The 21510-nt window shown below is 33.8% G+C and overlaps 1 protein-coding gene across 3 annotated transcripts in view; it reads right to left on the reverse strand.

Moving 5' to 3' along the window:
• Nucleotides 1-12434, reverse strand: part of LOC123523897 (protein Hook homolog 3-like) — a 56344-nt gene extending 43910 nt beyond the window's left edge. For all 3 annotated transcript variants that reach the window (XM_053539440.1, XM_053539438.1, XM_053539439.1), the window contains exons 1-4: nt 12301-12434; nt 7786-7871; nt 7271-7394; nt 5574-5625 (exon numbers count right to left, since the gene is read on the reverse strand). In XM_053539440.1, coding sequence (XP_053395415.1) covers nt 5574-5625; nt 7271-7394; nt 7786-7871; nt 12301-12339 — 301 coding nt within the window. In that variant the 5' untranslated portion in view covers nt 12340-12434. The remainder of the gene's footprint in view (nt 1-5573; nt 5626-7270; nt 7395-7785; nt 7872-12300) is intronic.
• Nucleotides 12435-21510: the final 9076 nt, after the last annotated feature.

A 21510-nucleotide genomic window follows, 5' to 3' on the forward strand; every position in this document is an offset into this window, starting at 1 on the left:
TCACCCTATCCAATGTTTTTACATTCTATTATTTTCCACAAGTAAATGACATCTGAACCATCAACTAACCATCCAGACGGAATGGCTTCAGCTATTTTGTTGAAGTGAAAAATAAGAAAACAAAATCTTAAAACCCAAAAGAAAGGAAAAGACTACAAATCAAACATACCTAGTCAACAACTCAGAACCTTCTCAGAACATCCCCCTTAAAGAGAATTCCTATAGTTTTTTTCCTTTCATAGATTTTTTTTAAATTCACATATATGATAGGAAAATTTGTGCTGAAAACAATGAACAAATAAAAACAATAGGTCACCAGGCTTGTTTTTGTGAAAAATTGTTTTGAACACACCCACTGTTGCTGAAACTGCCAGCGATTTTTCAACATTTTCAAAATTTTCTGCTTTTTTATAAATACCAACCAAAATATACATCCAGGCAGCACAATACGGTTTTTTCTTTTTACAGATTTTATTATATACTTACTTGATATCATAGTCATATTTGTAATACTCTATCCTTACAATAATGGGTACAAATGAAAAAAAATATTGTTTCATATTTACTTTTGTGAACTTTTTTCAATGAAAAATACCCATAGTGAAGAATTATTTTTTTTTAAGTTTGAAAAAACTCTTTCATAGAATTTTTTCTTTTTCTTCTTGTGTATAGATAATTGTATTGTGAGCATAAAAATGGCTAAAAATGTATGGGTCACGAGGCTAAATTTTATGTTAAGGCCGCTAGAATACAACACCTGTTCGGATGGAAATGGCGCGAACCTGGCCAAATTGATTACATGTATGTCTGCTAAAAGTTAAAAAAAAGTTTTAAAAATTCTTAATTCTTTCTATATTTGAATACTAAATAATCTGAAAGGTGATATTGTCTTATCAGTACTAAGTCAATTATCTTACATTATATGAACAACACTGTCTTTGTACTAAAATGCGACGTGAAAACACAACCACAAAAATAGCAAAATACCTGTCAGGCATGATACTTGTCAATACAACATAAACCAGTATCAACATTTGATTACTGATATAACTTATCAAAAATGTTATTTCATTCAAAATTCCTCATATTTAAGATTGTCAGTAACATGTTTCAACAAATGTTGACTTCAGTTCAGTTTTCCATAGAAAGTGTTGGCTGCGCAGAAAGATGCGCATAAAAAACTATAGGAATTCCCTTTAAATGTCTTCAGAAGTGAGAGTAGGAAATTGTTAAATCTTTATACTATTCAAAATTTGCAAATAGTTTTATATCCAATAAATGCTTGTATCAAAAGTAATGAAGATATTCTCTGACTGTTTTCACATTTCCAAATATCAAGAAGTCCCAGAAAGCATAAATTTTCAATAAAAAAAATCAATTTGAATGGATTGTAACAATCATTTCAAGATATTTTAAAAGATGAAAAAAATTCCTACTACCAACCTTTTAGTCCTTTAAAAACAATAGCTTTGTCAAACAGTCAAAAAGATACTGATGAAAAAACTTATACCTGTTCTTAATGTACCTAAACCATAAATCATTTAACATATACTGTAACCATAAAAGTTGCAATATAAAGCATGTATTTCCAAGTCTGTACAGCTGTTTAAATGTCATATCAAATGCAGTAAAGGTTGGGTTAACATACGGTCAAGGTCAATATTCAACTGTCTGATTATTGTAAGAAAACCTACAAAAATTTACTTTTAGTTATTCCATGAAGATCTGCATTTGCTTTTTACAGATGTAGTCAAATTATGAAATAGAATTTTACAAACTGCAGACTTATTTTTAATCAAACATTACATGTACTTAATTTCTATTACTGCATTTTTAAAATTTTATCAAAACTTAAACACTCTTCAAAACAAGTCATGGTTTAATTTGCACTGTTTGCTATTCAGTCAGTAAATCTTCAGTGAGTTCAAGCTCTTCATATAGGTGTATAACCCTTTTAAATAAGAAGTGGTACTGTCAAAACTGAATAATGGACCAGTCCATTTTAGAATTTAGCAGGGTAAGGATTAATATTCATTGGGGACTTCTTTATTTTTTTTTTTTTTATTTAATGATTGTGTCACTAGTACTCACTACATGGAATTTTATCCACAGCAACAAACAATTTTCCTATATATGTGACCTTCAAATGATGAAATCCACATATCTATATCCAAATTGCCAAAACAATGCCCACAAAATTAAATAATTTCATAGTATTCCTTATTATCTAAATTAATTCATTAGACATATCCTAAATTTACAGCACTGGAAGTATTTTAGTTATATATTTTTCTCCTTCAGAAACTGCATATAATTTACCACATAACATGTTTAAATTAAACAACCCAAAAACTTGTTTGTTTGTTCTTAATATTACAAGGTCACAACACCACACTTCAATAGATCACTATACATTCTAAGTAAGAACAAACCAACCTTTTAATGATATCACACCATTCCAAAAACTGAACTGTGTCAACCGAGTGACAGAGAAAAGTATATTTATATACATACAGATTAGCTATCAAGTACAGACATTTCAGTCAGTCGTTATTGACACGTCAGTACAGGATTCAATTAGTGGTCGTATTTTGCCACCTTAGACAGAACAGAATCAATAAAGTCTGTGACAGAAACATGAAATAGGTCTCTTTCAACAGGTGTGATGCTGCTTAGTAATTCACAGCAAAATGTGAAACGGGAACATTAAATTCAATGCATCGAAGTAAAAAGTTCATTAATTCATTTTCTTTCTACACAATTTTATAATATGTATAAGAAGGGCTCACCCTCACGGCTTATTACTACATACAGAGAAATACATACATATAAATATACTTTGAAAGGGTTTTTATAAGGAGTAAAACACCACATATATCTCCATATTTTCTCTGCCTTATTTCTTCCAATAATGATACAACACTCAGGCAATTGCCTTTAAACTGACATTTCTTTAACCCTGAATTGGTAAGACGTCAGTGAAAAGTTTACCCAGTGCTGCCGCACCATACATTTCTAACATTCTACATGGAATGCTGTTGTCACAGAAATCAATACTTTACAACTTTTGTCTGCCAGATCTCACACCTAGCAAGGTCAATCACTGTACAAGACATTTTACAATCAATGCACTACAGAAATACAATTCAAAGCCAGGTTTTCTAATTTTTAAAAGAAAAATGATTGCAAAAAAGACCTTCCTAAAGACATTACAAGGTATTTTAAAGCTATGTATGTTCAGATAAAAATTCCAAAAGGTAGAATTTGATAATTCTAATTTTTAAAAAAACTTCAGGACTTACTAAGAAAATTCAGCAAATAAAAAACAAACAGGGTCATGTGCTTGATTTTTTGTTACACTGACTTGGAAAATTTTAACCTCAAACAAGTTTTTAAAAGGAGTCTATCGGAAAATGACAATTATGAACAAAACATTTTCTGCAATATACATTTTTTTCCAAAATTCTCACAGTTGTGAATTATGTTAACATATATATGGTCAATTAAAATGAGTGACCCTGTGCAAGTATTTTTTTGAGATATTATCTAACAATGAAAAACTTTACAAGATCCACCATCATTCAAATGTTAAGACTTACTCTGAATTTGTTCATGTATAACCATTTTCATTATCTTCTTTTATCTTTAGAATGACAGTGTTAATTGCCAATAAATCGAAAAATGATTTTCAATTCCATCTACCGGTACCAGGTCAAGGCTTTAGTCTATGTTATCTAGATAAAAGACATTTCACCATTTTTTCCAGTTTATTGAAAATGCAGACCTACCACAAATGATAACAGACCAGACAATTTGTCCTAATGGTCACCATTCACGAGCAGTCATCATGCATTAGTGGCCCTTTTAAATAAATTTAATCCAAACAAGAGATGTCACTAATGGTGACAAATGCCCCCGCAGCGCCTTGACCTTTGACCTGGTGACCTTGACCTTTGACGTTGTGACCCCAAAGTCAGTAGGGGTCGTGTACTCAGTAAGTATTATCAGCATGTGAAGTCTGAAGGTCCTGGGTGCAGTGGTTTGCGAGTAAAGTGCCTTCATGCAAAAAGTTAACGTTGTGACTAACGAACGAACGGACAGTTGAAAACTAATATGCCTCCCTTTGGGGGCATAAAAATATCCTTCATTTAACTGCCACCTGCTCTTTGCACACAGAGGCCATTATTTTCATTCCAAAATGCATCTTCTTATCCAGTTTATTGCTGACTTTACATTTTTTCTGCTCATTCTTGATTAGCAGTCAAAATTAATGGAGCAATCAATGTTTTTGTTTGTGCTCATTTTGAAATACAAACTGTTACTGCCATTCAATAATACCACAGCATATTATATGAGCCATGCCATGAGAAAACCAACACAGTGGGTTTGCGACCAGCATGGATCCAGACCAGCCTGCACATTCGCGCAGTCTGGTCTGGATCCATGCTGGTTGCAAAGCCACTATGTTGGTTTTCTCATGGCACGGCTCATAAATACTTCACCAGCAGCTTATAAATAGGTAATATGCAAGGATGGCTACAAATAACATTTTTGGTATTTGAATATTCGGACAATCTTTCGAACAAATATTCAAACATTTGGTCATCAACTGATCAACAAATTAACTCAAAATCTTATGCATTTATCACACCCTAATCTGACAGCGAGTCGCATAAGGTCTTCTTTTGTTTACATCGAAAATGATTCAGTCATTGACAAATTAAGACTGACTAAATGTTCTCGTGGCTAGTTGATCTTCTGTAATATAATATCTTTGTAATCTGCTTTCATTACGATTTAATGTACGAGTTTTATTTCTTAAAAGGATGTAGGCCCTATCTTCATGTAAGTAACGTCTCTCCACACACATTACACATAGCTAATGTCTGATCAGAATATCGCCTTAAATAATTCCAAACAGCAGAGGACATACAAGACAATTTGATAGAAGATAAACGTAATATAATGAACAATATTTACAATCAAATAAGGTATTTTAAACTGTGGAAAAGTCTAATAAGGGCAATATAATCAAACTATTGGCTTAAGTATGCTACATGTCTGAAAATCGAGTACTTACGTTACCCTAACGAAATGCATTTACATGTTACAGTTAGCATAAAATACATTTTAATCATATCCATCAGATGATGTGATTTACATTAAAAATCTGTATAAAATTTGACTGTTTTTCCACACTTTTCGTCATTTTTTTCTTTACTCAAATACATCTTTGACCATCTTTGGTTGAAATCCGAGTCATTAGATCAAGCGATGTTCAATTTTTTTAAGTACCGGCCATTTACAACTACTGTAAACAAGGTGATTTGTAACAGATACGTATCAATTTGTGACCATTAATCTTTCTCTAAAGGCAAGCAATTACTGGTATTTACTAAAGGGTACACTGTCACTACTGTACTTATGGACGACTTGTGTTAAGAGAACACTTTTTAGCCCTTCCCTTAGATTGTCTTTTAATACAGTTTTTACTTTTACCATTTTATCATTCAATGGTAAAATGAAAAGAAAAAAATCTGTCTGTGTCAGCCTCTGTATAGAAGGAAACTTACCTATTGCGTTGACATCTGGCATCTGGAAATCATGTATCTGTATACCCAACACCTGTAATATACAACAACTTGTGCTGTAACATGAAGATGATTATATATTATATATACAATCAAAATCCCCTTGATCAAAATCCCCTTCGCTGAAAAATGACAGGGTGTAACAAAATCCCTTTCATACTTTTGCAGGGGGTATCATAATCCCCTCTGTGATTTTTACTTATTTCATTAAGTTCAAATACATCTATATACAAATTAAAAGTCTATTGCATAAAACACGTAAATACAATGCCTTTAGCAAACATAATATAATTTGGAGCACTGATATCTATAATGTCAATCACAGAGGGGATTATGATACCCCCTGCAAAAGTATGAAGGGGATTTTGTAACACCCAGTCATTATTCAGTGGAGGGGATTTTGATATACACTCATTTGTCAGATCAAGTACTTTTTGGAATATCAAATTCTAAAGTCAAGCCAAAACTTTCTCAAGTGTTTGTTACTTTCTAACAGAAAACCTTACTTTTAACATGAAATATAATTATTGTTTTCACATTTATTCTGCAATTCAGATTTACTTGAATATGTGAACTTTTAGAAGTACATCAAGTAAACCCATATGTATTTAAATTCTACGGGAAAGGCAACATTATACTTTGAGGGAATGGCAACATTATTCTTTAAGGGAAAGGCAAAATAACATTATTCTTTAAGGGAAAGGCAACATTATTCTTTAAGTGAAAGGCAACATTATGCTTTGATGGAAAGGCAACATTATTCTTTAAGGGAAAGACAACATTATTCTTTATGGGAAAGGCAACATTATTCTTTAAGGGAAAGGCAACATTATTCTAATGCTACTGCTGTCTGACTGGCCAAAGAAGTGGAAGCATTTTTAAATTGGCTTAAAAATAAGACAAGTTGTGAACATTTCAAAATGGCAGCCATTTTTTGTTTCAATCACAACACAAGACAAAATGGCTGGTTTCATTCTCTTTTGTTATATTCATTTGAACTGTATAAAATTGTTTCTCTCTTTTTCTTAATTCAAAAAAAAAATTAAAAGCATTATAATTATCTTTAACTCTAATCTATTTATAAGAGTATTTGCTAAATATATACATTGTTATCTGGCAGTCTGTAAATGACATTAACACAGTAAAATAACTGCCTCCATGATAAGCTATTTCCTTAAATTTCAAACTAATTCAATCATAGTCCAATATTAAAAAACCCTTTCAGCATTATGAAAGGCTTGACAAAAACTTTCATATAAAATCATTTTATGGTTAGACATTCCCCCTTTCAACAATGGTGATAAAAACAAACAATTTAAACTTGATAACTATCAGTCATCCTGATACTGGTTTCATTCCCAACAAAGGAAAGTCAAACCAAATATACAATTTGCTTGTACACATGGAAATATACAATTTGCTTGTACACATGGAAATATACAATTTGCTTGTACACAAGGAAAATATACAATTTGCTTGTACACAAGGAAAACATACAATTTGTTTGTACACATGGAAATATGCACACATGGAAATATACAATTTGCTTGTACACAATGAAACATACAATTTGCTTGTACATATGGAAATATACAATTTGCTTGAACACAAGGAAAACATACAATTTGCTTGTACACAAGGAAAACATACAATATGTTTGTACACAAAGGAACACTTACCTCAAGATTGTATTCGAGAATTCCTTTGAGTATTTTCTTCAGGTTGCTGACCTTCAGTCGCCAGTTGGTCACATCTTCTGTCTTAATTCTATTCAACCAATTTTCATTGAAATAATCTGGTGCACTGTAATATCCATATCAAACAAATTATGTATGCATATTAAATTTAATAGGCCTGTTTGTTTTTGATTTAGCATCATTTTTTTTCAACAGAATTCAGTTAGTTGTCCTAACCAGTGTTACTGGATGCTTTACTTATTTCTTATCTGTTCTCCACAAGTAACAGCAAACCTCCACATCAATCAGAGGTGCAGGAAGAGTGATTTCAGACACAATGTCTTCTATCAAATTGTCACAGACAATTAAACATGAATCGCTAGTGTGATTCATGGATTTACAATCCTATTTTATCGTTCATTTCGCACACCGAAAAAAATTAATTTCCAAAATGTATATTATAAGTTAGTGTCATTGATGATAAAACCAATAAAAGATTAGATGTTTAAATAACTTACATTTGATGAAGAACTTTTGCCATGGCAATGCCATCACTGAGTTGTTCTGGAGATTGATGTGGCGAGTCAAGGTTGAACGTCTCCAACTGTAACAACAAAACGTAACAAATGAATCCTCAAGGCAGAATCCTCGTGGTTCCTGGAAAACCTTTTGTCAGTTTCCAAGATTCAATGAAATATTTGCACAGTTTAATGAAGTCATTGCATGTAAACAAAAAAAGTCTATTTTCAGTAACAGTAACTTTGGCCTTCATCAGACTGACAAGAACAAAATACATAATATCTCAAAATACAAATTTTCCCCTGAATTGTTAACGTACTGAAATATATGGGAAAAGTGGAAATATCACACCTCTGACAAGTCTTCCAATACTAACCTATATATAAGACCTGTCTGATGACAACACCCTGAACTTTTTGGAGGCTTGTCAGTAAAATGGATTTTCTATCTAAGATTAAGAATCGGTATTATTGCCCAAATTCATGTAATTGTTAAGACACATGATGAACTGTGATCTTGTTCAACTTCACCAAATATCTGTCTAAATCTGCGTTAGCTTTGGAGAAAGTAATTTCCAAGCAAAACATTAGCCTGCATTTTCCAAGTACAAAAAGGCATAGGTTCTCATCCAGTCTTGGTGCCCATATGTGTCCACCCATTAAAAAAATGTTAAAAACTACTCTTTTCAATCCTGAAACTGTTTTTTAACATTTTTACACTAAAAATTACATGTGTGGAAAGCTCATTTCAACTTTGATTAGATGTCCTAACTAATGAGAAAACCTCCGTTTTGTAGGCAAAACACTATTAGACTCCATGTATGTCAGTGTGTTTTCCACTTACACCGTTACATTCTACCTCAGTCATGTAAAGCTCTGTATCAATCAGTCTTTTTTTTAAATCCTGTTCTGCGCATTTGGTTTATACATTTCGTTTACGGAATGTGTTATGGTAAGTTTAACATGCCTTTTTTAACTTATGTAAATATATTTTGGTGTTTTTAAATAAGTATTTATGTTTTCCTAGTGAAAAATAACCATACTATTGAAAAAATGCTGTATGTATGGTGGCATACTTCTGCCACGAGATAGCTACTAAGGTAGTTATCATGGTAATTTGTAAACTTTCCAGGAAATGTGTGCATTTTTTCTGAAAACATTTAAGCAAAAAATAATATTTTCTAGGTATTTTTATTCATTTCCTGAAAATGTTTTAGCACAAAATTTTGCGTTTATGCCTGGAACTGCCACGAGATGTTCAGTAACTTACTATCATGATAATATTTTAAACTTTCCAGCAAAGTTGTGCATTTTTCTGAAAACATTATCGCAATTAATCATTTTTTCTCGATATGCCTTTTTATTTCCATGAAACTTTAGGCTATTGTGACAAACTTTCAGGAAAGTTTGAAATATTGAGATAATTTCTGAAAGTATCGAGAAAGGTAATCTAGCTAATAAATGGCAGTTGTGGGCACTTACACAAAAAGTATCGAGGAAATAATGTAAATTATTGCAATATAATTTCTAGGAAACCTTCCACTATTGAGAAAATCTTTTCAGAAAACTTCGTTTTATCAAGATAATTTTTTCAAGTATCGCGATAGCTAGTCCAAATAATAGGACTTTTCAGGACAGCATGATAACTTTTGACTGTCGCTGTCTCCGTCACGTCCAAACTTATTCTGCATATTTCTGTTAGGAAATCCCCAATTAAATACTGTTGGGAACGTTTTCTGGTACATGTACAAAGTATTTGTAATGATTACATCTCTGATAACGAATTTATGTTGACATTAAATCAAAAACATGCCTCACTGACATTTTAAGAATGTAAATTTTGTGTTTTATTTCTATAATTTAGTGTCATAAAACTCATCTTGGCAGTCTGCTGTTATTGAAAACGGTGTCAGGGTAGATATTTCCTCGCACCTGTCACATCATATTTTGGAAGATTTAAGTCCCTTATTTAAAATTATGGATTAAATTCAACCCATATGAAGTTTCTACATGAACATTATTAATGTTTAATTAATTAAAGCAAGTAAGTCTGACCTGTATATTATGACTTTTTTAAAGTCTTCATTTTCCTAACAGTAAAATGCAGATACAATTAAGGCTTAGAGGGATGACAACTATAAAATACCAGATCATAAAATAAGTCATCACGATAAGCCAAATGAGTAAGGCTACGTGATAACTACCTAGTCCAACAAATCTGACGCAATCCTAGGAAATATTGAGATCATTTTTTTATATGGGCAATATCCCCACTCGTGTCAAACACTCGAAAGACCAAAATAGTGGAAGCAATTTCCGATGAAATTTTCATCGCTGTCGACGCTTTACATGCTATAGGTTTAAACTGTCGACGCTTTACATGCTATACTCAGCCTATAGGTTTAAATTGTAAACCTATGTATGTACTGTACACGATTAATGTTTACCGTGTATACATGCCAATGTGCGCAAGCGATAAAACCAATAACTTTACACGACTGTGTACTGTGATTTATCCTCCATTATTTTGGTCCTTCAAAGTTTTGACGTTTAGATTGCCCCGTCACAAATATAAAACAAATCTGAACGTTGAATTATTTTGACAGTACATATATAGGTTTACAATTTAAACCTATAGATTCCACAGACTGACATTTATGTCTGCCTCTATGTCTCAAGTAGTTAGGATATAAACTGTGGTGGAAATCGACTCAATTTTAACTTCATGATTCATAGTTTTACATACATAACTTGGCACAAGATAGCTTATAGCAGTGTTCATTCCAGAATTTTTTAAGTGTGGTCAAAGGGCCCCATGGAGGTAAAAAGTTGTGGACATTTGAAAAACACAGGGGCCATGAAAGAAAAACTTGATTTACTTGAAATGAAAGGCTGTATTTTTAACACTTTTCTTACATGGAGTTCAAAGTATTACTTTCGCCGTTCTTAAAACATAATTACAAGTCATAATATTTTTATCGTTATTGAAACCCAACCACGGAAATTCCGACAGCCATTTACTATGGAATGAATGTTTGTCGCCTGATTCTGGCTTAGTGGTTATGCTATTGAACAATCTAGGGGTCTCGGACATGTCATCTTTCTTTGGAATTTTGTTCTCTGTCGTCTGATGTTTTTGGACGTTTAGAGAAAAATGTAAAATTGAATTTTTTTTCTTCAAATCGCAACTGTGTTTTTGTCCGCCATTGCATAGCAACACTGAAAGCTTTCTGTTGTTAGGCGACCGGAGACTGGCTACTATTTTAACATTGACCAATTAAAATGCGTGTTACGTCATCAGAAGAGTCAAGTTCAATTCACACAGGGATCAAATTTAACTTTTTTTTCCACTAGCAAACTTTTGCTAGTGCCATTTTTTTCCACTAGCAAAATGATGGGTTCCACTAGCAATAATTTAAAAGCTGTTAACATGCTAAATTTATTAAGTTGTTTTGTTGTTGTTTGGTTTCATATAAAAGTTCATGGTCCGGACAGGCTTGGGACTTTCTGGTTTTGAAAGTATGATAAGAACCAAAGTACTCAATGATTCTTTGGACTTCTGGCTGGACGTTGAAGTTTTAAGTTTTTCTCAGGTCACTGACCATAGTGTTGCTAGCATTTTCGGTCTCCATGGGCCTTTTTGCACCAAGGAACATATTTTCCTCTCCGTTCGCAGAACTTTGCAAATTACAGACCAAAATGAAAACAAATATTGCCTAGACGCTTACTTAGATATCCAATAATTACTTTTGTATAAAGCGAAAAGCGTCTAGAAGCAGTCACGTGGTTATCGGTAAATTAACTGCCCCAAAGGAGCTTTTATAGAGAAAAGGACAGTTTGAGCGATTTCCACGATTTTCGAAAGTGATCGCTAAAATATTCAAGTGCCATGATATTCTACTCGGATTTTTTTATTCTTACTCGAATTTTGGGAGTTAGCGACCGCTAAATTCGATCCCTGTTCACAACTTCTGGAAGTCGGCACATACGGCTAATCGTAAACAGATTGAATATTTTGTTTTCTGGGAAAGTGTGCGCCCGATGGGGGCTATAGGGCAAACATTTATGCGCCAATGTTAAAATTAGTGCCAATGGCACCATGGCGCGGCCTAGAATGAAAACTGCTTATAGGCAGCTATCATGAAGTTAAAATTGTATCGATTTCCACCACAGTTTATATCTTAACTACTTGAGACATAGAGGCAGACATAAATACATGTCTGTCTGTGGAATCAGTCTGCCTTGCAGTCGAAAAACAGACAAGGGTTACCCTAACGACTGCCGAAAGAAAAACTTGTGCATACCCATCAAAAAGGCAGCCGCTTATTTTGTTTCAGCAAATATTTAATTCACTCTGAAAGCATGGAATACGAAAACACTGGCAAAACATAACGTTAAGACTAACATGACTAAAGGCCCTCCCAAAATTCTGACATTTTAGCCGTTTGATCTTTTTTCTATCAAACTATGAAAGTCGAAACAACCATGGGGCACAAAAAAAGATAAAACAAATACCCAGACTGTGAGACTTTCGTATAAAGTCTCCTTATCCATCTCTGCTGTTAATGTTTCATTATTTTTCAATTAAAATTTGACAAGTTGCAATTTTCTGCAAAGGGAGACAATCTAAATCCACATCCTGTGGCCTCGTTTTGATATTTCCATACGTTTGATTGTGTGTTTAATTAAATTTAAATGTGATTCTTTGTAATCGAACAGCATCTATCTTATCCCTTTTGATAACGTTGCTTAGAAACATTGAGACAAAGAAGTATAAAATACATTTTATAGCTCTTTGATTGAGAGAAGGTAATTGTTGCATGACTAAATATAAATGATCAATTGTTATATCTACATGGAAGATAGCTACACATAGTTTGTGTTGTATATTTATGTAACACCGATTTTAAATAAAATTTGTACCGGGCCTATAGTTGTAGATCTACAGAATAGATTTTTTGGGTATGCTAAAAAGTTAAAAGATAATTTGCAAGAACCTGTCAAATGTGGCAGAAGTGTAGTGATAGTAGGTTTATAGGCCACTTTCAACAGTCTTGCTGTTGGGTTGACCCTTTAGCGCCGCGGTCTCGGGTTCGAGCCCACCAGTAGGAACCTTTGTATTTTCGCCCCAAGTGTCAGAAGTGATTGACGAACTCAGAGATGTTGGCATGAAGGGTCAAAGAGCTGGACAGTTTTGAAAAATTAGAGGGGGAGAAGTGTAATGAAAGTAGATTGATAGGCAATTTCAAACAGCCTTGCCGTTGGGTTAACCAGCTCTTTAGCGACATGGAAAGAGTGTCCGTCTAAGGATCATGAGGTCCTGGGTTCGAACCCCTTTAGGGACCTTGCCATGGTTTACTTTAGAAGTAAACATGACTGCAAGTCATCATGTGAGTGAAACGGTTAAGAAGTGCAGGGCCTGCTTGAAACTGTCAAGACATATGAAAGAAGGCTATTCCATATTAGATCTACCACAATACATGAGGGAAAAAGAATAAATCAAATGACAGAGGTATCGATATGAGTGTATGACAGCGGATACATATGGCGAGTCACTCTTATAGGGCGCTCAAGGTATTAAGACAATGGGAACAAAATAGTTCATTTTTTGTTAAAAAGTTGTGTCAATTCTTCTGTCTTCTAAGGCCTGCAACTCAAGTTCGTTTTTCAGAGACCTCTATAAACAAAAGAATTCTCGTGCAGAGGTCAAGCTGTTCTGATCCAGACCTGAGCACGTGAAAAGTGAAAAAAGTGATGAAATAACATCTATTTAACATTCTTTTATGACGATTTTATCTTGACTGACCATGATTACCCAGTAAAATCGTCAGTGGTAAATAAACGGGTTTTCAAGGAAAACGTGCATAATTTTATTAACATTTCTTGTTATTAAATTCACTTTACATGTATGCATGATTAAAATCAGAAGAAAAAAAAAACAATTTCCACAGATGAGAGGAGAAAAAAATAGATAAGTGAAATCAAAATAATAAGTGAATATAAAGAATTACTGCTCTATCACCGAGGCAGACACAAAAGTTTTACAATTCGCCATTTTCCAGCATATTCCACTCATAACATTATTTTCAGCTGAATAAATTATAACAATTGAATATTAAGCAACACGGATTTTATTGATAAAGGCAAGGGGTGGTTGTGGTCACTTGTCCGCAGTCAGTCAATATGTTTTATAATTATTAGCATCTCTTATACTGCACAAATAAATCTCTATACAATTCTTAAACATCTAGGGATATATCTTTAAAAAAAAATAAAAAATATCCCCTGCATTTATGATATATTGTCACTGGACATCCTCTAATTTACTTCTTTAAATGTGCTAAGTATCAAGTCAACCATTTATATAGTTTTCTAGCAATGATCAGGACGATCTTTTGTACTATGGGGATATATTTAAAAAATTGGGTCAGGTTGGGACAATCTCTTACATAATTTTCGAATCGGTACCGGACAAGCTTTCTACAACCTTCTTGCCTGGACATGTAGACAAGCTTTTTACGAAAGGAGAATAGAAATGCTGTTTCTTCAATAAGACCATCAACACACTATGAGTGTGCATACGTTTTATTTTATGTTTGCGTATGGCTTTCTTGCAGATACAGATTCTGCAAATTTCAACAGGTTAGAAAATTTCTATACGAGTGCTAAGAGACCGTTCTGTAAACACATAATGAGGGCGTTGCAGTAAATGTTTTCCGTTACAATACAATAAAAACTGAGTATATTTGTCATCGTTCATAGTGGATACGATTACTGATAAAATTTGATAATGTGGCAGATGAGTAAAAAAGGTCCAGGGGTGTTCAAAGATCAAAGATAATCCGTCATAGATCTATTGTAAAGCAAATATTGGATTTACCTGTATTGGAAAATACACAGTGTCAATTATATTGAGGTCAACTGCCACATTATCAAAGTTTATTAGTATATGGTGCTAATTGTGCGTAAGAAGCCCGTGCTCGGTCGATATCCTATACATATGGACTAAACAGTAATTACTGTAAGCCTTATAAAACAAGTCTGGCATCGTTACACCTACGGTGTCCATGGGATCTCCAGCATAAACTTGACCGCATTGGCGAGACGCTGGAATAAATGGAGTAGTCATTTATGACACATCTTATAGCACGTATTCTTGCATAAAAACTACTTTTTTCACTGGATCCGCCCATGTATTAACGGGAGAAAAATCGTGTGCAAACAAGGCAATTCACGTGCTGTTAATACCCGATTTTTATTTTTGAAATGCTTTGCCAGGGATATATGTATGTATTTTTACGCACACTGATATTTGGCATCTGCGTCTTGTTTCTTCCTTAACAACCTCATGTTGTAGCATTATAAATGTAGGGATAATACACGTTTTTTTGTGTATTAACGTCTGCAGAAGCCCGCGGGATTGTTTGTGACCGAGACCGAAGGTCGAGGTCACAAACATATCCCAAGGGCTTCTGCAGATGTTAATACACAAAACAAACGTGTATTGTCGCTATTCTTGCATAAAAATATATTTCACGGCGATTTATGTATTGTTTTCATACGTGATGACTTGACGATTCCGGTACATTTTTTATTTACCATTCCAGTTGTTCTTGGAAACGGTAAACATGTTTTAAATATCCGTATCCAGGGCCCGGAAATAAACAACGCTATCAAAAGCACCTCCTGAAGGTTTTTAAGCGAGTTTTTATCTCTCATTATTACAAACATAAAATTACCAATAATTGTTCATATCATTTCACAATTTGGTGGACTCGATCACAATTTCAAGAATAATAACTTTGCATTCGAGTTATATTGAGTACGGACACGCAGTTGGAGTACGGATAAGTACGAACGTAGTGTCAAGTTTCCAAGCTGTTTATATAAATTCTTAGAGAAATTAGATAAAAACATACCGACTGATACTTACCAAAATCATAAATATAATACCTAAAAACGAACAATAGCACAAGTTACACGCGATACTTATTTATTCACAGTTATTTACAATAACTGAACAGACGCTTTGTAAAGGGAGTGAACTCTAAGAGAAGCTAGGGCGTACATTGATGGGGGCAGTACGATTGGGGTTGGAAACAGATACAGCTAAACATACTATGGATTACATTGTATTTATAATGCTACAAGATGAGGTTGTTAAGGAAGAAACAAGACGCAGATGCCAAATATCAGTGTGCGTAAAAATACATACATATATCCCTGGCAAAGCATTTCAAAAATAAAAATCGGGTATTAACAGCACGTGAATTGCCTTGTTTGCACACGATTTTTCTCCCGTTAATACATGGGCGGATCCAGTGAAAAAAGTAGTTTTTATGCAAGAATACAATGTAATCCATAGTATGTTTAGCTGTATCTGTTTCCAACCCCAAACATACTGCCCCCATCAATGTACGCCCTAGCTTCTCTTAGAGTTCACTCCCTTTACAAAGCGTCTGTTCAGTTATTGTAAATAACTGTGAATAAATAAGTATCGCGTGTAACTTGTGCTATTGTTCGTTTTTAGGTATTATATTTATGATTTTGGTAAGTATCAGTCGGTATGTTTTTATCTAATTTCTCGAAGAATTTATATAAACAGCTTGGAAACTTGACACTACGTTCGTACTTATCCGTACTCCAACTGCGTGTCCGTACTCAATATAACTCGAATGCAAAGTTATTATTCTTGAAATTGTGATCGAGTCCACCAAATTGTGAAATGATATGAGCAATTATTGGTAATTTTATGTTTGTAATAATGAGAGATAAAAAATCGCTTTAAAACCTTCAGGAGGTGCTTTTGATAGCGTTGTTTATTTCCGGGCCCTGGATACGGATATTTAAAACATGTTTACCGTTTCCAAGAACAACTGGAATGGTAAATAAAAAATGTACCGGAATCGTCAAGTCATCACGTATGAAAACAATACATAAATCGTCGTGAAGTATATTTTTATGCAAGAATAGCGACAATACACGTTTGTTTTGTGTATTAACGTCTGCAGAAGCCCTTGGGATATGTTTGTGACCTCGACCTTCGGTCTCGGTCACAAACAATCCCGCGGGCTTCTGCAGACGTTAATACACAAAAAAACGTGTATTATCCCTACATTGACGGGTTAGAGCAAAACAGTTCCAAGTGACATAGTTTCCAAACAAAGACACAACAGAAGTTTTTTTCATAAAATGTTACGTAGTTTAAATTATGTGTACACATGTATGTAGCGTAGAATAGAGTGTTCGCATAGTCATTTTAAGCATTTTTGGTCGGCGACTATATTTGATAAGTTCGGGGATTTTGTCTATGCGTGATAAAATAATGACATGGCTAGCTTTATGTAAAAGCTAGTCAGCATCCATTGTATTCAAAGTGTCCGCCTTTTTTTCGTTGTTTTTACAGAAAAATCCTATAGTAATACCGACCCGTAGAGACGGGAATGAAAAACGAAGAAACCCTAAAATTTAGCAGAAGATTACACGAAGTATATTTTTTCCCAAGCACGTATGGATTCATATGGCGAGTCACTCTCCCAGCCAGCATGACTATATCGGCCCAATATAGGTATAATGTCGGAATGTCGGCAAAATGTGCCGATGTAGGGCTGACGTCGGGCCGTTGTAGTGCCGCAAAATATTGAAATCGGTAGATCGACATCAATCAGTGTAACTATTTCGTACTTCGGATTGACATCGTGCCGATATTGGATTCTCTAATATAACTATATTTTTCAAAATATTATTGATAAACGTGAAAAAGTAATCTAATTGTTTATATGTGCATATTTATTAAACAAATATGATGTATGCCAGAATTATTCAAACTAGGTTCCAAACAATATTTGTAGACGGTATTTATCAAAATTTTATATGTAATAAAGGAAGGTAATATTTAAGATGCTTTTTTACTTATATGTAAAATGCCGCCATAGAAATATTTATATTTACAAAAAATTGAAAATATAAATATGTTTTAAATTCTAATTGAACAATTTTAATAGTCACCGGTTAAGAATATACAGAAATCTTACGTAACTGTATAAAACATGCAGTATATAGTTGTGAAAAATATTATATCAATAAAATCAAATAAACATCATACACATGATGCGAGACACATCCGTTCTCAAGAAAATTACTCTGAGAATTTATAAAGTGTATATTTTAAGAAAACTTTGATAAAGCACTGCGTGTCATACTATTTCGCGACCACGATAATATGATCTGCCAATATCGGGCCGATATCATTTTGATGTTGGCCAAATAATGTTTGCCAATATCGGACCAATGTCATTATGATGTTGGCCCGATACCGTCTGCCGACGTCGGACCGACATCATTCCTATTTGCAGCCGAAATTGAAGCCAAAATCGGGCCGTTATAGACAACGACGTCGTTGATATCGGGCCGATATAGAATGCTGGCTGGGCTCGTAGGGCGCTCAAGGTATGAAGGCATTCCTAAGTAATATCCAGATGAATTCTTTTAAACACGAAATGAAATCTTTTATGCGAAAAAAATATATAAAATAGAGAAGTATTGGAATGTTTAAGATAAGCATTTTTAGGAAAATCGTTTTCTTCAGAATTGCCCTGAACATGTTAATTTTTAAGTGATAGTGTTTCCAGGCTGAGAGTATGCATATACATACCAATAACAACTTCTCTCCAATATCATATCAGTTACATGCCAATAACAACTTCTCTCCAATATCATACCAATGACAACTTCTCCCAATATCATATCAGTTACATACCAATGACAACTTCTCCCCAATATTATATTAGTTACGTGCCAATGACAACATCTCTCCAATATTATATCAGTTACATGCCAATGACAACATCTCTCCAATATCATATCAGTTACATGCCAATTACAACATCTCTCCAATATCATATCAGTTACATGCCAATGACAACTTCTCCAAAATATTATATCAGTTACATGCCAATGACAACATCTCCCCAATATCATATCAGTTACATACCAATGACAATTTCTCCCCAATATCATATCAGTTACATGCCAATGACAATTTCTCCCAAATATTATATCAGTTACATGCCAATGACAACATCTCTCCAAATCATATCAGTTACATACCAATAACAATTTCTCCCCAATATCATATCAGTTACATACTTATGACAAATCCTCTCCAGTATCATATCAGTTACATACCAATAACAAATTCTGTCCAGTATCATATCAGTTACATACCAATAACAATTTCTCCCCAATATCATATCAGTTACATACCAATGACAACATCTCCCCAATATCATATCAGTTACATACTAATGACAACTTCTCCCCAATATCATATCAGTTACATGCCAATGACAACATCTCTCCAAATCATATCAGTTACATACCAGTAACAATTTCTCCCCAATATCATATCAGTTACATACCAATGACAACTTCTCTCCAGTATCATATCAGTTACATACCAATGACAAATTCTCTCCAGTATCATATCAGTTACATACCAGTTCTCTCCAGTATCATATCAGTTACATACCAATGACAATTTCTCTCCAATATCATATCAGTTACATACCAATGACAACTTCTCCTCAATATCATATCAGTTACATACCAATAACAATTTCTCCTCAATATCATATCAGTTACATACCAATGACAAATTCTCTCCAGTATCATATCAGTTACATACCAATAACAAATTCTCTCCAGTATCATATCAGTTACATACCAATAACAATTTCTCCCCAATATCATATCAGTTACATACCAATGACAAATTCTCTCCAGTATCATATCAGTTACATACCAATGACAATTTCTCCCCAATATCATATCAGTTACATACCAATGACAACTTCTCCTCAATATCATATCAGTTACATACCAATAACAATTTCTCTCCAATGTCATATCAGTTACATACCAATAACAACTTCACCCTAATATCATACAGCTTCATTAAAATTCTTACCTGCTTTAAAATTATCTCCAGTGCTTTAGAGCATTTCGAAGATATGAAAACCATAAACCATACATAGCCTGACAGAATAACATATCTACCTACCAACAATCTTAACTACGGAGATGTTTTGCTTTCATAGCCAAGAGTATGTCAAGAATTAGAATGCGTTTGCTTAAACAGTCGAATACATATATTATTTAGACTCCCTTTCATTTGAATGTAATGTTCGCTTTTTTATGAACAAGAAATACATATTGATGCAAAAATATTTTGTTGTGCGTAGAAATACCCACAGTAGTGCTTACAGTGCCAATAGTAACATTATGAAATGTTACCCAACAGATGTAAATACCGATAGGTCCATTTTGTCCGGATTTTTTATTCAGTAGTTTTATTCAAGCCAAACAACTGACGTTTCTTCGTTCTAAAAAAAATTTTAGTGGAATTTTAAGGGAGAAACTAGATTTCACGTAAAATGAATCAGTTTGTTTTCGGCCGCTTTGAGGCACAAAAAATTAATTCTACTTTTTGCATATATGTCCTTTAGTTCCAAATAAAAACATTATACAATTTTTGGTGCGACACTACACCAAGTGAAAGGCCGAAGATATACGAAGATAATATTACGTTAGTTGTTAAAAACGTGCTTTTTCTTCTTAACTGATTTAGTTCTGCACGTTCGGATCATTTTTTTTTCTACAATGAAGAATTTGATCAAACACTGATTTTTCAAAACTTCAGAAAAAACTTCCTTTCACTAAGTTTTGTTTAGACCTATACATCAACAATCGAAAGTATCTTTAGTTCACCTGAAACGGAGGTTTATAAGGGTGAGCTACTGAGATGGGCCAGTGTGTCTCGTCTGAGGTCCGTCGTATGGTATTAGCTTTCACCTACACATGAAATGCTGGTCTATAGCATCTTTGTGAAGACCTCTGTCAAGTTTGTTCAAATGTTTCCCGCTTGACTGATTTCGGGGCAGCCAGAGATGATAACAGATAAACCTTTAAACAACTTCTCCTCATGAACAGCTTGATGAATCATCACCAAAACTCGTCTGTAGCATCCTTGTATTAAAGGTTCTCTCTCAATTTTGTTCAAATGATTTGCTTGACTAATTGTACTAATTGTAGGGACCACCGGAGTTATAAATCGAAAAAAAACTTTTCATGAACCACTCGATGGATTCTCACCAAACTTGATCTGTAGCATCCTTGTAAGTTCTCTCTTTAATATTTTTTCAAATGGTTCCGCTTGACTGATTGAAGGGGCCGCCAGAGCTTAAAGTAATAATAATAAAAAACATTATATGACTTCTTTTCATGAACTGTTTGATGGCATGTCACCAAACTTGTTCTGTAGCTTTCATGTTAAGTCCTCTATCAAATTAATTCAAATGGTTCCACTTGACTAATTTTAGGGGCCACAAGAGCTAAAAATAGAAAACCCTCTAAACGACTTCTTCTTATGAACGGCTCAATGAATCATCACCAAAATTGGTCCGACCAATTGTAGCATCCTTGTAACGTCCTCTCTCAAAGTTGTTAAAATGGTTTTGCTTGACTGATTTAAGGGGCAATCAGAGCTAAAAAACCACACACACACAAACAATTATCGTCAACTTACCTGTTTTCAAACCCCAACTTTTTCAAACGGCCTAAATTTATTCTCTGCTTATTTTACTTGCAGGCCATGAATGATGCCATCACTAACACTTGCAGGTACTTGGTATATCAGGTACCTGCTACTGCTGTCAAAATTAATCA

The sequence above is a fragment of the Mercenaria mercenaria genome, chromosome 3 (genome assembly GCF_021730395.1).
Source record: "Mercenaria mercenaria strain notata chromosome 3, MADL_Memer_1, whole genome shotgun sequence".
NCBI lineage: Eukaryota > Metazoa > Mollusca > Bivalvia > Venerida > Veneridae > Mercenaria > Mercenaria mercenaria.